This window comes from Eurosta solidaginis, chromosome 5 (genome assembly GCF_040869045.1).
Source record: "Eurosta solidaginis isolate ZX-2024a chromosome 5, ASM4086904v1, whole genome shotgun sequence".
Lineage (NCBI taxonomy): Eukaryota > Metazoa > Arthropoda > Insecta > Diptera > Tephritidae > Eurosta > Eurosta solidaginis.
The window spans coordinates 115,827,570-115,844,624 of NC_090323.1; the positions used below are offsets into that span (position 1 = coordinate 115,827,570).

At 35.4% G+C, this 17,055-nt stretch overlaps 1 protein-coding gene across 3 annotated transcripts in view; it reads right to left on the reverse strand.

Annotated features, from left to right (window-relative positions):
• Positions 1–12,654, reverse strand: part of LOC137253953 (SANT and BTB domain regulator of class switch recombination) — a 474,140-nt gene extending 461,486 nt beyond the window's left edge. For all 3 annotated transcript variants that reach the window (XR_010953939.1, XM_067791558.1, XM_067791557.1), the window contains exons 1-2: positions 12,528–12,654; positions 12,166–12,475 (exon numbers count right to left, since the gene is read on the reverse strand). Coding sequence is in view for 2 of the 3 variants with exons in the window: in XM_067791558.1 (XP_067647659.1) it covers positions 12,166–12,475; positions 12,528–12,625 (408 nt within the window). In the remaining variant the exon portion in view is untranslated. The remainder of the gene's footprint in view (positions 1–12,165; positions 12,476–12,527) is intronic.
• Between the last annotated feature and the right edge of the window lie 4,401 nt (positions 12,655–17,055).

Sequence of the window (17,055 nt, forward strand, 5' to 3'; positions counted from 1 at the left end):
TATTAACAATTGTTTTTGATTTTATCAGCCTATTGATAAATGATTCAAGGTTCGATTCGAGCTCAAGGCCAGAACAATAATTTTTTTCTAATGATAATTATTGTTATTTTTTAACTTTTCTAAATTTAAAAAATTGTATTTTGTTTTTGGAATAGTAAGTAGAAAATGTTTCAGACAACCTGCCATAGCTGCGCAGATAGATCCATTTCGAAGGGTGCTAAGTTTTCATCATCAGTACGCTTTAGGCATGCTGCGCTAACCATTTAGGTATACAGCGGTGGATTGTGTGACTGGCAAATTTGCTACATCTATTCCTTTTTACCAACTATATTTATTCATTGTTGCGCCATCTGGTGCAAATCACTGATAATGCTGGATTTTTGTTTATTGTCGATTACTTTGTTTGACATTCCCAAGTGCTCATGGCTTATTAACAATTGCTTTTGTTTTTATCGGCTTATTGATAAATGATTCAAGGTTCGATTCGAGCTCAAGGCCTTAACAATAATTTTTTTCTAATGATAACTATTGTTATTTTTTAATTTTTCTAAATTTGAAAAATTGTATTTTGTTTTTGGAATAGTAAGTAGAAAATGTTTCAGACAACCTGCCATAGCCGCGCAGATAGATCCATTTCGAAGGGTGCTAAGACTTCATCATCAGTACGCTTTAGGCATGCTGCGCTAACCATTTAGCTATACAGCGGTGGTTTGTTTGACTGGCAAATTTGCTACTTCTATTCCTTTTTACCAACTATATTTATTCAGTGTTGCGCCATCTGGTGCAAATCACTGATAATGCTGGATTTTTGTTTATTGTCAATTACTTTGTTTGACATTCCCAAGTGCTCATGGTTTATTAACAATTGTTTTTGTTTTTATCGGCCTATTGATAAATGATTCAAGGTTCGATTCGAGCTCAAGGCCAGAACAATAATTTTTTTCTAATGATAATTATTGTTATTTTTTAATTTTTCTAAATTTGAAAAATTGTATTTTGTTTTTGGAATAGTAAGTAGAAAATTTTTCAGACAACCTGCCATAGCTGCGCAGTTGATCCATTTCGAAGGGTGCTAAGCCTTCATCATCAGTACGCTTTCGGCATGCTGCGCTAACCATTTAGCTATACAGCGGTGGTTTGTTTGACCGGCAAATTTGCTACTTCAATTCCTTTTTACCGACTATATTTATTCAGTGTTGCGCCATCTGGTGCAAATCACTGATAATGCTGGATTTTTGTTTATTGTCAATTACTTTGTTTGACATTCCCAAATGCTCATGGTTTATTAACAATTGTTTTTGTTTTTATCGGCCTAATGATAAATGATTCAAGGTTCGATTCGAGCTCAAGGCCAGAACAATATTTTTTTCTAATGATAATTATTGTTACTTTTTAATTTTTCTAAATTTGAAAAATTGTATTTTGTTTTTGGAATAGTAAGTAGAAAATTTTTTTTCAAACAACCTGCCATAGCTGCGCAGATAAATCAATTTCGAAGGGTGCTAAGCCTTCATCATCAGTACGCTTTAGGCATTCTGCGCTAACCATTTAGCTATACAGCGGTGGTTTGTTTGACTGGCAAATTTGCTACTTCTATTCCTTTTTACCAACTATATTTATTCAGTGTTGCGCCATCTGGTGCAAATCACTGATAATGCTGGATTTTTGTTTATTGTCAATTACTTTGTTTGACATTCCCAAGTGCTCATGGTTTATTAACAATTGTTTTTGTTTTTATCGGCCTATTGATAAATGATTCAAGGTTCGATTCGAGCTCAAGGCCAGAACAATAATTTTTTTCTAATGATAATTATTGTTATTTTTCTAAATTTGAAAAATTGTATTTTGTTTTTGGAATAGTAAGTAGAAAATTTTTCAGACAACCTGCCATAGCTGCGCTGTTGATCCATTTCGAAGGGTGCTAACCTTCATCATCAGTACGCTTTAGGCATGCTGCGCTTACCATTTAGCTATACAGCGGTGGTTTGTTTGACTGGCAAATTTGCTACTTCAATTCCTTTTTACCAACTATATTTATTCAGTGTTGCGCCATCTGGTGCAAATCACTGATAATGCTGGATTTTTGTTTATTGTCAATTACTTTGTTTGACATTCCCAAGTGCTCATGGTTTATTAACAATTGCTTTTGTTTTTATCGGCCTATTGATAAATGATTCAAGGTTCGATTCGAGCTCAAAGCCAGAACAATAATTTTTTTCTAATGATAATTATTGTTATTTTTTAATTTTTCCAAATTGTATTTTGTTTTTGGAATAGTAAGTAAAAAATTTTTCAGACAACCTGCCATAGCTGCGCAGATAGATCCATTTCGAAGGGTGCTAAGCCTTCATCATCAGCACGCTTTAGGCATGCTGCGCTAACCATTTAGCTATACAGCGGTGGTTTGTTTGACTGGCAAATTTGCTAATTCTATTCCTTTTTACCAACTATATTTATTCAGTGTTGCGCCATCTGGTGCAAATTACTGATAATGCTGGATTTTTGTTTATTGTCAATTACTTTGTTTGACATTCCCATGCTCATGGTTTATTAACAATTGCTTTTGTTTTTATCGGCTTATTGATAAATGATTCAAGGTTCGATTCGAGCTCAAGGCCTTAACAATAATTTTTTTCTAATGATAACTATTGTTATTTTTTAATTTTTCTAAATTTGAAAAATTGTATTTTGTTTTTGGAATGGTAAGTAGAAAATGTTTCAGACAACCTGCCATAGCCGCGCAGATAGATCCATTTCGAAGGGTGCTAAGACTTCATCATCAGTACGCTTTAGGCATGCTGCGCTAACCATTTAGCTATACAGCGGTGGTTTGTTTGACTGGCAAATTTGCTACTTCTATTCCTTTTTACCAACTATATTTATTCAGTGTTGCGCCATCTGGTGCAAATCACTGATAATGCTGGATTTTTGTTTATTGTCAATTACTTTGTTTGACATTCCCAAGTGCTCATGGTTTATTAACAATTTTTTTTGTTTTTATCGGCCTATTGATAAATGATTCAAGGTTCGATTCGAGCTCAAGGCCAGAAAAATAATTTTTTTCTAATGATAATTATTGTTATTTTTTAATTTTTCTAAATTTTAAAAATTGTATTTTGTTTTTGGAATAGTAAGTAGAACATTTTTCAGACAACCTGCAATAGCTGGGCAGATAGATCCATTTCGAAGGGTGCTAAGCCTTCATCATCAGTACGCTTTAGGCATGCTGCGCTAACCATTTAGCTATACAGCGGTGGTTTGTTTGACTGGCAAATTTGCTACTTCTATTCCTTTTTACAAACTATATTTATTCAGTGTTGCGCGATCTGGTGCAAATCACTGATAATGCTGGATTTTTATTTATTGTTAATTACTTTGTTTGACATTCCCAAGTGCGCATGGTTTATTAACAATAGTTTTTGTTCTTATCGGCCTATTGATAAATGATCCAAGGTTCGATTCGAGCTCAAGGCCAGAACAATAATTTTTTTCTAATGATAATTATTGTTATTTTTTAATTTTTCTAAATTTGAAAAATTTTATTTTGTTTTTGGAATAGTAAGTAGAAAATTTTTCAGACAACCTGCCATAGCTGCGCTGTTGATCCATTTCGAAGGGTGCTAAGCCTTCATCATCAGTACGCTTTAGGCATGCTGCGCTAACCATTTAGCTATACAGCGGTGGTTTGTTTGACTGGCAAATTTGCTACTTCAATTCCTTTTTACCAACTATATTTATTCAGTGTTGCGCCATCTGGTGCAAATCACTGATAATGCTGGATTTTTGTTTATTGTCAATTACTTTGTTTGACATTCCTAAGTGCTCATGGTTTATTAACAATTGTTTTTGTTTTTATCGGCCTATTGATAAATGATTCAAGGTTCGATTCGAGCTCAAGGCCAGAACAATAATTTTTTTCTAATGATAATTATTGTTATTTTTTAATTTTTCCAAATTGTATTTTGTTTTTGGAATAGTAAGTAAAAAATTTTTCAGACAACCTGCCATAGCTGCGCAGATAGATCCATTTCGAAGGGTGCTAAGCCTTCATCATCAGCACGCTTTAGGCATGCTGCGCTAACCATTTAGCTATACAGCGGTGGTTTGTTTGACTGGCAAATTTGCTAATTCTATTCCTTTTTACCAACTATATTTATTCAGTGTTGCGCCATCTGGTGCAAATCACTGATAATGCTGGATTTTTGTTTATTGTCAATTACTTTGTTTGACATTCCCATGCTCATGGTTTATTAACAATAGTTTTTGTCTTTATCGGCCTATTGATAAATGATTCAAGGTTCGATTCGAGCTCAAGGCCACAACAATAATTTTTTTCTAATGATAATTATTGTTATTTTTTAATTTTTCTAAATTTTAAAAATTGTGTTTTGTTTTTGGAATAGTAAATAGAAAATTTTTCAGACAACCTGCCATAGCTGCGCAGATAGATCCATTTCGAAGGGTGCTAAGTTTTCATCATCAGTACGCTTTAGGCATGCTGCGCTAACCATTTAGGTATACAGCGTTGGTTTGTTTGACTGGCAAATTTGCTACTTCTATTCGTTTTTACCAACTATATTTATTCAGTGTTGCACCATCTGGTGCAAATCACTGATAATGCTGGATTTTTGTTTATTGTCGATTACTTTGTTTGACATTCCCAAGTGCTCATGGCTTATTAACAATTGCTTTTGTTTTTATCGGCTTATTGATAAATGATTCAAGGTTCGATTCGAGCTCAAGGCCTTAACAATAATTTTTTTCTAATGATAACTATTGTTATTTTTTAATTTTTCTAAATTTAAAAAATTGTATTTTGTTTTTGGAATAGTAAGTAGAAAATGTTTCAGACAACCTGCCATAGCTGCGCAGATAGATCCATTTCGAAGGGTGCTAAGTTTTCATCATCAGTACGCTTTAGGCATGCTGCGCTAACCATTTAGCTATACAGCGGTGGTTTGTTTGACCGGAAAATTTGCTACTTCAATTCCTTTTTACCGACTATATTTATTCAGTGTTGCGCCATCTGGTGCAAATCACTGATAATGCTGGATTTTTGTTTATTGTCAATTACTTTGTTTGACATTCCCAAATGCTCATGGTTTATTAACAATTGTTTTTGTTTTTATCGGCCTAATGATAAATGATTCAAGGTTCGATTCGAGCTCAAGGCCAGAACAATATTTTTTTCTAATGATAATTATTGTTACTTTTTAATTTTTCTAAATTTGAAAAATTGTATTTTGTTTTTGGAATAGTAAGTAGAAAATTTTTTTTCAAACAACCTGCCATAGCTGCGCAGATAAATCAATTTCGAAGGGTGCTAAGCCTTCATCATCAGTACGCTTTAGGCATTCTGCGCTAACCATTTAGCTATACAGCGGTGGTTTGTTTGACTGGCAAATTTGCTACTTCTATTCCTTTTTACCAACTATATTTATTCAGTGTTGCGCCATCTGGTGCAAATCACTGATAATGCTGGATTTTTGTTTATTGTCAATTACTTTGTTTGACATTCCCAAGTGCTCATGGTTTATTAACAATTGTTTTTGTTTTTATCGGCCTATTGATAAATGATTCAAGGTTCGATTCGAGCTCAAGGCCAGAACAATAATTTTTTTCTAATGATAATTATTGTTATTTTTTAATTTTTCTAAATTTGAAAAATTGTATTTTGTTTTTGGAATAGTAAGTAGAAAATTTTTCAGACAACCTGCCATAGCTGCGCTGTTGATCCATTTCGAAGGGTGCTAAGCCTTCATCATCAGTACGCTTTAGGCATGCTGCGCTAACCATTTAGCTATACAGCGGTGGTTTGTTTGACTGGCAAATTTGCTACTTCAATTCCTTTTTACCAACTATATTTATTGAGTGTTGCGCCATCTGGTGCAAATCACTGATAATGCTGGATTTTTGTTTATTGTCAATTACTTTGTTTGACATTCCCAAGTGCTCATGGTTTATTAACAATTGTTTTTGTTTTTATCGGCCTATTGATAAATGATTCAAGGTTCGATTCGAGCTCAAAGCCAGAACAATAATTTTTTTCTAATGAAAATTATTGTTATTTTTTAATTTTTCTAAATTTTAAAAATTGTGTTTTGTTTTTGGAATAGTAAGTAGACAATTTTTCAGACAACCTGCCATAGCTGCGCAGATAGATCCATTTCGAAGGGTGCTAAGTTTTCATCATCAGTACGCTTTAGGCATGCTGCGCTAACCATTTAGGTATACAGCGTTGGTTTGTTTGACTGGCAAATTTGCTACTTCTATTCGTTTTTACCAACTATATTTATTCAGTGTTGCACCATCTGGTGCAAATCACTGATAATGCTGGATTTTTGTTTATTGTCAATTACTTTGTTTGACATTCCCAAGTGCTCATGGTTTCTTAACAATTGTTTTTGATTTTATCAGCCTATTGATAAATGATTCAAGGTTCGATTCGAGCTCAAGGCCAGAACAATAATTTTTTTCTAATGATAATTATTGTTATTTTTTAATTTTTCTAAATTTAAAAAATTGTATTTTGTTTTTGGAATAGTAAGTAGAAAATTTTTCAGACAACCTGCCATAGCTGCGCAGATAGATCCATTTCGAAGGGTGCTAAGTTTTCATCATCAGTACGCTTTAGGCATGCTGCGCTAACCATTTAGGTATACAGCGGTGGATTGTGTGACTGGCAAATTTGCTACATCTATTCCTTTTTACCAACTATATTTATTCATTGTTGCGCCATCTGGTGCAAATCACTGATAATGCTGGATTTTTGTTTATTGTCAATTACTTTGTTTGACATTCCCAAGTGCTCATGGCTTATTAACAATTGCTTTTGTTTTTATCGGCTTATTGATAAATGATTCAAGGTTCGATTCGAGCTCAAGGCCTCAACAATAATTTTTTTCTAATGATAACTATTGTTATTTTTTAATTTTTCTAAATTTGAAAAATTGTATTTTGTTTTTGGAATAGTAAGTAGAAAATTTTTCAGACAACCTGCCATAGCCGCGCAGATAGATCCATTTCGAAGGGTGCTAAGACTTCATCATCAGTACGCTTTAGGCATGCTGCGCTAACCATTTAGCTATAGAGCGGTGGTTTGTTTGACTGGCAAATTTGCTACTTCTATTCCTTTTTACCAACTATATTTATTCAGTGTTGCGCCATCTGGTGCAAATCACTGATAATGCTGGATTTTTGTTTATTGTCAATTACTTTGTTTGACATTCCCAAGTGCTCATGGTTTATTAACAATTGTTTTTGTTTTTATCGGCCTATTGATAAATGATTCAAGGTTCGATTCGAGCTCAAGGCCAGAAAACTAATTTTTTTCTAATGATAATTATTGTTATTTTTTAATTTTTCTAAATTTTAAAAATTGTATTTTGTTTTTGGAATAGTAAGTAGAAAATTTTTCAGACAACCTGCCATAGCTGGGCAGATAGATCCATTTCGAAGGGTGCTAAGCCTTCATCATCAGTACGCTTCAGGCATGCTGCGCTAACCATTTAGCTATACAGCGGTGGTTTGTTTGACTGGCAAATTTGCTACTTCTATTCCTTTTTACAACCATATTTATTCAGTGTTGCGCCATCTGGTGCAAATCACTGATAATGCTGGAGTTATGTTTATTGTTAATTACTTTGTTTGACATTCCCAAATGCTCATGGTTTATTAACAATTGTTTTTGTTTTTATCGGCCTAATGATAAATGATTCAAGGTTCGATTCGAGCTCAAGGCCAGAACAATATTTTTTCTAATGATAATTATTGTTACTTCTTAATTTTTCTAAATTTGAAAAATTGTATTTTGTTTTTGGAATAGTAAGTAGAAACTTTTTTTCCAAACAACCTGCCAAAGCTGCGCAGATAAATCAATTTCGAAGGGTGCTAAGCCTTCATCATCAGTACGCTTTAGGCATTCTGCGCTAACCATTTAGCTATACAGCGGTGGTTTGTTTGACTGGCAAATTTGCTACTTCTATTCCTTTTTACCAACTATATTTATTCAGTGTTGCGCCATCTGGTGCAAATCACTGATAATGCTGGATTTTTGTTTATTGTCAATTACTTTGTTTGACATTCCCAAGTGCTCATGGTTTATTAACAATTGTTTTTGTTTTTATCGGCCTATTGATAAATGATTCAAGGTTCGATTCGAGCTCAAGGCCAGAACAATAATTTTTTTCTAATGTTTTTTCCAAAAACAAAATACAATTCTTCAAATTTACAAAAATTAAAAAATAACAATAATTATCATTAGAAAAAAATTATTGTTCTGGCCTTGAGCTCGAATCGAAACTTGAATCGTTTATCAATAGGCCGATAAAAACAAAAACAATTGTTAATAAACCATGAGCACTAGGGAATGTCAAAAAAAGTAATTGACAATAAACAAAAATCCAGCATTATCAGTGTCTTACAACAGATGGCGCAACGCTGATTAAATATAGGTGGTAAAGAGGAATAGAAGTAGCAATTTATCAGTCCAACAAACCACCGCTGTATAGCTAAATGGTTAGCGCAGCGTACCTAAAGCGTACTGATGATGAAAGCTTAGCACCCTTCGAAATGGATCTATCTGCGCAGCTATGGCAGGTTGTCTGAAACATTTTCTACTTACAATTGCAAAAACAAAATACAATTTTTCAAATTTAGAAAAATTAAAAAAAAAAAAATAATAATAATAATTATCTTATTATTGTAAAAAAATTTAATGAGCTGATAGGCCTTAGTTAAATAAAACACAAGTTAAATAAAAAACAAATTACAAAACTATCCCAGTCGACCAAGTTTTTGGAGAGATGCAAGCGGAGCGGACTAACACCGAATTTTATTAGTGATGCAACAAAAACGATCATGTACATCATAAGCAACAACACCAGTAGCAGCAGGATACCAAGTAAGTTCACTAACAGAGTGTCCACATATATTAGCAAAGTGCAAATAAAATTATTAAACATCATAATATGTATCAAACATGAACTCCTAAGACAAAAAAAGAGGGAATCGGAAAAAATGAAAACAGAGATTTCTCATATACTTGACTTGCATCACTCAAAAAAGTTTTTCGACAGTGAAAATGTACTGCTGGACAAACTTACCAACAATATCAAAAAGACACAAACCAACAAGTACGAAAAACTAAGACAAAAAGAAATGGAAAAATTAAATATTAGGGTAGTCCCACAATGGTTTCGAAACCTAACACAGATAGAAATTCCACACAACATACAGTGGCTATTATCCCTTGGCCCAAAATACGCCCTTGCGTCCGATAATGAGAAGTTTCCATTGTTTAAGTTTATAGCAGACGGGGAGAACATCATACAAACTGTAAAAGATAGAGATATGCAAGAAATAGCCAGAAATAATTTCACGACACTAATACAGGATCACTTAAAGAAAAAGACGACTTCATTCCGAGACAAATTTATATGCCAAACCTTAGAAGACACAAAACGGTTCCTCAAACAAAACAAACAGTTAATCATACTTAATGCCGACAAGGGCAATGTTACGGTTGTCATGGACAAAAAAGAATACGACTCAAAAATACAGACGGTAGTCAACGACATCTCTACCTACAGGGTTTTAAAACGCGATCCGACTAACAAATTACAGGAGAAAAACAATGAATTAGTACAACGAATGTTCAACAATGGCAATATAGATGCCCAAGAAAAGAAATTTCTACTATGTAAAAACGCAAACACACCGAGAATTTACGGATTACCAAAAATCCACAAAGAAAATATACCTGTACGGCCTATATGCTCCTCGATTGACTCCCCGTCATACAATTTATGTAAATATGTCGTGAAAATTCTTGAAAAAGTTACTATGTCGTCCAAGTATAATGTTAAGGACTCGACAGAATTTAAAAACAAAGTGGGGGGCACGTACATATATGATGATGAATGCTTGGTGTCCTTCGACGTAGTCTCCCTGTTCCCAAGCATTCCAGTTGATGTGGCCTTGGAAATCATTTCTTCAAAGTGGGATGAAATAAAAGAGTACACAACGTTAACAAGGGAACTTTTTTTAACGATTGTCAAATTTTGTATAAAGGAGAATAGATATTTCAAATACAATGAAAAGATATATGAACAACGGACAGGAATGCCCATGGGTTCCCCAGCCTCCCCGGTCATAGCAGACATCGTCATGGAAGAGCTGCTAACAAGATTTGAGATGGAAGCCAAATGTAAACCACGCCTACTAACTAAATATGTAGATGATTTATTTGCGATTGTCAAAACGGATGAAGTAGAGAATATGCTGAAGGAACTCAACAGCTACAACAAGAACATCAGATTTACAGTGGAGGTCGAAAAAGACGGTCAACTACCATACCTTGACACGCTAATAAACACGCACAACAATAAAATATATTTTGACTGGTACAAAAAACCCACAGCTTCGGGAAGATTAATCAACTACAACTCACACCATGAAAGGAAAACAATTTTAAATACAGCCAAAAACTTCATCAGTAGGGTACTCACTATTAGCGACAGAATATACCATGGAAAGAATATTGCGATTATAAAGAAAACTCTAGAAGAAAATGAATTCCCCAGTAATCTCATCAACAAACTCATACGAAATTTCAAAATTAGAACCTCTAATGATGAGGCAACACGTGAAACGAAAAGTAAAATATACAAGTCTATAGTATATGTTCCAGGAATATCGGAGAGAATAAAGACATCGCAATTATATGATAAAGAGAAAATTACACTAGCGTTCACATATAACAATACGTTACGACAGGTTTACAGCAATACTAAGGACAGAATCTCGAAAGATGAGAAATCCAACATCATTTATAAAATTCCATGCAACGGTGACGGGTCCCACTTATGCGATAAGGTATATGTGGGGACAACCAAATTAAAGCTAAAGACAATGATTTCCGGTCATAAGTCCAATATAAAGCTTAGAAACATTGCTTCGGACAATAAGACGGCCTTGACAGCGCATTGTAAGGACACTGGTCACTATCCTGACTTCAAAAATGTTTCTATCTTGGATATTGAGAAACATTATAATAAGCGTTTTACTTTGGAAATGCTCCATATTATGAGCACACCTAATGATAAGAGAATGAATTTTAAAAGCGACACCGACCAATGTGCATATGCATATCGACATCTATTGCTGAAACAACAACAAAATGCAGTGCAAGCTTCACGGTGCTCAGCAAATTCAAACAGCGTCCAGCCAACATCCCGCTCAAAATCTATCCAATGACAACAACTAAACACCATAGTTATGGCTCATGCATTTTTTCTGTCTTATTGTTCTTTGTCCTATGTATTATTGTTATTGCAAAAATTTGTTTACACTTGCGGTATTTTCTATTGTTTACTTTCGTTGTTATGCTTTGTTATACTTAATTTTTGAACATCTGATCAGTCGATCAAACATAGGCATATGTGTAAGTTGCTTTATTATATACCTATATGCAAAATATAATATTATTCTAATAGTCCTTTTTTCTATTTGTGTTTGACAGTCCTGAAGATGATTTCAGACTGAAATCGAAATATCGACGAAGTAAAACTAAAACACAACTTTAAATATTGTGTTTTATTTAACTAAGGCCTATCAGCTCATTAAATTTTTTTACAATAATAAGTACTTACAAGGCTATCAAAAATCAGCAATAATAATTATCATTAGAAAAAAATTATTGTTCTGGCCATGAACTCGCATCGAACCTTGAATCATTTATCAATAGCCCGATAAAAACAAAAACAAAAACAATTTTCTTTTAAAATCTAAAAGCATACTTTGTATAAAAGAAATAAAATTCTCAATTTCCGCTTACGGATTCGTGGTCCTGGGTTCAAAGCGCGCCTTTGGACACCTCCCGGATATTTTTGGATGCGTATTAGCAGTTGTGAGCTAAAGTAAAGAATTACCCTCTCTCGGATATTTTTGGATACGTATTAGCAGTCGACCACTGTTCTGGACGTTTACCCAAAACATAATGTGAAAAAAAAATTGTTAATTTTTATTTTTATTTGTTTTCCATAGTAACCAATTTTTAATTGCTTTTTACTGAAAACAACTGAGGTAGTAATTGATAAAAGAAGGATCTAATTAATGAATTACTAATCCCAATTCAAATTTAGCGGATGGAGTTTTTTTTCTTACTTGTAAGAATTCGGCAGATACTAGAATGGGAATTACATTATTAGAATCCAAGTGTGGTACGTTCTCCGCATCCTTAAACAAAGGCTTTCTACATCTAGATAATTCCGCAGAATCTGTTTGTTTCATCCATTTGATTAGCCAATCAAATATTTGTATATCACAATGCACAGATATATCCATTTCATCTAGCTTTTGTCCAGCTGTAATTTCTGCGAAATATCCCATTTTGTCAACCAATAATTTTTGCGGGCAATGAAAGTCTCTAGTTATGTTTTTTATCTCATCACAAACATGAATAACAACTTCTGATCTGAAATATGCCAAATGTTAGAAAATAAACTAAATAAAGGTGATTGCTCTACTCCTTTTTGTCTCCTTTAGCACTCATTATCTTCTTGACAGGGTTTGCATCATCGTAAGTTATATAATTTTTACGATTCGTAGAAATATCTCTTTCCATATTAACAAAACGTGTGGCACCATTTAAAAGTTGCAAATTCAAATTTTCTAAGGCAGAGGGTTTAAAATTCCCTGGCTCCCTCTTTTGCTTAGGTTTAAAATTTGGAAAAGCCGAAGACACTGGTATCGGACAAATAAATGATAGAACTGAGTCGACCATGCCTTCATTAATGATGTTATCTAGCCTTTTGAACAAATTTGATTGTGCGTTCTCGCTACGAAATACTCTTGAATCTATTTTTTTCGTTCTATTCGAAGTCGTGCCGACTACCATTCCGTCAGTGCTCGCATTTCGCCTTAAACTATTGTTGTCATTTTTTGCATGTCCCCTGATAGATGTTCCAGAAATTTCCAAGATATGATAATCCAACACTTTGTCTTTATATCTAAGTCCTAAAACATCATGAAGTTTATTGTCCACCATTTTTTTTAAATGTACATCTCTTGGAGTGTTTAATGGTGGTATGTTTCTAGTTGAAACTACATACTGATTCGTATGAACTGATATGACATCATTCAGAGTGCAGGAAACTTTCATTAAATCTAGAAATTGGTTCATGGTAATTTCTTCTTCAACTTCACTAGACTCAGCCAAAGAATCCGCAAGTGAAAATTCAACGTCACTCTTGATTTTTAAAGTATCTCTTTCAATTTTATTAGAATTCATAGTTCATGTTGTTTTGAATGAAAGTAAAATTGACTGGAAATAGCATTGTGCATACTGTTGACAAAACAACAGTATCGTTTCCTTGGGAACTCTTGACTATTAAACTGATTGTAGTAGAAAATCAAACAATGTAGAATCAACAAAAGAAATATTTTTGTTTTTAGGAATTCTCACTTCAAATTTAAAATCAAAGCAGATTTTAGACAACAATTAGTCAATTCGCAAAGTATTCTATTCAGTTTACGATCTTAAGTCCCTCTATGTGCTTTGTTATTTTTTCTGATTTATAATTTGAGTAAAAAATGCAATTCAGCAGCCAACGATTATTAAGTGTGCTAAGTTATAGTCAAAAGCGGTTTAGGGCCTGCATCTAAGCCGTTTCGCTTCATAGGAGGGCGGCGGGATGTCAGTGACCAAGAACTGCCAACCCCCTAATCCAGGGTGTTATGCGGACCGTGCCTATTGGACGATTTGCAGACAGGGGACATTTCGACTGTATTTGAACGGAGCCTTCCCGATACCGGGCTGCCTCGCCAAGTAATGATGGCCTTACCACAGCAAGAGGCGCTGTTGTGGCGGACGGTTTTCATCCCCATTTTTAACATTAGACCGCTGAGCCCGCCTTGTTGGCAGGTGGTCGTACGATAAAGATGAACTCAAAAACTTTTAGAGAAAGTAAGGATGCGAAGGAAAAGGCTATGGCGTCACAAGCCGGGGAAGAGGAAATCGCTATCAGCGATGACTCGGACGCGGATAGCGATGATAGTGTGCAGTTAGTGCGCTCGGTAAAGGAGCGGCATACTCGCCCGGACAAAAAATTAATGTTAGAACGGGAGAAACGAGTTAGGGTGCTTAGGAGAACCCTCCCAAAATATCGGGCTGCATTAAGAATTATGCAGCATTTGGGCGCAGTGTTTCACCCAACCAACGGTGAGAGCGATCACTTGGCATGGGCCCGTGAGACAGTGGAAGAATGTCGAAGACAGTTCACAGACGAAAGATTTGCTGCGAGCAACCCTCAATTATGCAACCGCATCGAAGAGGAAGAAGCCCCTAGAGGCAAGAGGTAGCGATCGAACCTGACAAGCCTGCTTTTAAGAGGCAGAAGAGGTAGGGTTAACGGTCCAGGCCAAGAACCAGGAGGCGAATTAGCCGGAATGTCGGGAAACAAACCTCAAAATCTGCAACGTGGATCGAAGAGGAAAATATAAGTACTGGAAAGGCATGTACCTCAGAAAAGACAGCAAAGACACAAGTGTTAATATGCTAAACTACATCCTCCAAATTAATAACAGCGGAAAAAATGTATTGCGTGATCGCAGCGGCGGATAATGACGCTGCGCGTCTTACAGATAAACCTCCAACACAGTAAAGTGGCATCGAGTGAGCTCCTCCTGACTCTTGAGGAGGGTTCGTTTGATGTGGCGCTGATACAAGAGCCATGGCTGTCATCTGGAGGAAAGGTTTCTGGACTCAGTGCTCGCGGATTCAGCGTTTATTACGCAAAGACGGAAAACAGGGTTAGAGCTACAGTCATGGTAAATAAACGCCTATACTCGTGCATGCTATCTAACTTCAGCACCGAAGCCCTAGCGGTAGTCACTTATCCTAACATCCTGCGACATGGCCCATGACGTGGAAGCCCCACCAGAGGAGTTCAAAAGGCTAGGATCAAAAGGGTGCAGAGGACGGCTTGTCATAGGCGCGGATGCGAATGTGCATCACAGCGTTTTCAAGCTCATTTCCAAATAGCAAACAAAATTTTTAAATAGTACTGAGAGTTTTACCTTTCAGTACAAAAATCCTGATTAGGGTCCAAGTTTTAGTCTTGATAGCTTCTTTTATAACATTTGTGAAAAAATAAAAAATTTTGCTCGGAATTTTGGTGACGTGTAATAGCGTCAATATAACTATCGTAAATTGTCATTAGATCTCTTTGGAAAACTTAAAATACGATGAGACATTTTTAACATTTTTTTTTTTGTTTTTATTTGCCTATTGATAAAGACATTTTAAAAAATAAAAATAAATGTAAGGCGCGATCACCTCCGAAGATATTTTAGGACGAGCTGAACCGCGATAGAAATTGCCCGATTTTTTATTCCACATTTTCGCCTGTGGCGCTTTTTTTGGTTTATTAATAAGTGCTATTAAAACTTTTAAAATCGTAATGTAGTAGACGACTAATACTATCTAATAACATTCTTTCAAGTTTGGAATTAATGCTATTGACGTTATTACTCTTTCAAAGGCGAATTAATGTCCAAAATTTTCAGTAAACTAAAAATAAAAAAGTAAATTTTTGCAGGTGCCATACTTATGTGTATGTGGTGCCACACAGTAGAGGTTTACGCCGATCACTTTATCGGCGGCGGCGGCGTAGGTTTTATTATATACCGGCGGCGGCGGTGTGAGCGGCGCGCCTGGTACGCCGGTGTTCTTACTTTAAAAAGCTTGATTTTTCTCTTCAGAAAAATAATATTTAGGAAATGTCTTGTTTGTATGTAATTAAGGAAATCAACGTTTTTCCCATTTCGGAAAGATCCGGGTTTTTGCTTCAAAATCTCGCAGATTACTCAAATATTTTCAGGAGTAGCTCCTTGCGGAGGGATTGTCCCTCGTTCACTTACTCTAGAGAGGCTTCGAACCTTACCCAGGGGGTTTGGAATTGGTACTGCTGCATCTGCTGAAGAGATACATAAAATGGTCACAATTTTGTCTGTATATCTCGGGCAAAGCGTAGTTTCACCTGGGGTTAACTCCTAATAATCACCGCGAACACAATTTCTTTAAATCATTTGTGGCTCCTTGGCGGTCACGCACAAAGGCGACTTACGGTTGCTATTAATGGTCTATTAACACTCATGACTGTCGTGGCACAGGGCGTCAGGGCTGTTTTTAAGAGCTACAATTCCCGATGTGCGAACAGTTGCAATCCCGACCACCAGCCGCTACCACGCCTCCTGACCCTCACACCATATACCACAGAAGCCATAGGACTGCGACTTCCAACTCATACCTTCGTCGACGTCACTTTCCTAGAAGCTCTAGGTGTAGCTCCGAAGACTTTCTAACGGATGTTTTTGTCGCGCTATGCTGCAGAGCTACACCAGAAAAACACCTTGAAATGTTAGGGAGTAACTATTCGGCCAAAGATGCCGCCCTCTAAATTATAAACAGTATAAGTGGATGTCTCGTCTCCCGGATTAAAATTGTATACTCCTCGGCGCATCTACATAATTAAAATTTCACTAGGACCCTGGATAAAATTTTTAAAATGTAGCCCAAACTTGGCAGACGTTTGTGTTCAAAACATTGATTTCAATAGTTTTCGTTAAATCATACCGATATTATAGAATGAAAGTCGACCCATTTTAAGTTGAAATATGTTAACTGCTCTTTTCCGGCCTTATGATATAAGAGCTCGTTATGGATGACCGCGTAGCTTCAGTTTTCAGACTATTTCGACAGTGGACAGTCGTCGACGTTAGGGCAGTAGCACATACTAGCTTTTGCTTCACCACAATAAACAACAGATGTTTGAATGTAGGCCCATGTGATTTTTCAAACCCTTCTAATACGTACATACATATATCCTCAACTTAAGTATGAAGTAAGAATCATTTCAAAAGAGTGTTTATGACACTAGAACCTACTAAACGATTTTGCATAACTGATTTCGCTTATTCTTTTAGCCAATCGAGATATAAATTTTTTTTAAATCGGCACTTTTTTCAGGTAATTTGCTTTTTTTTAACAACTTG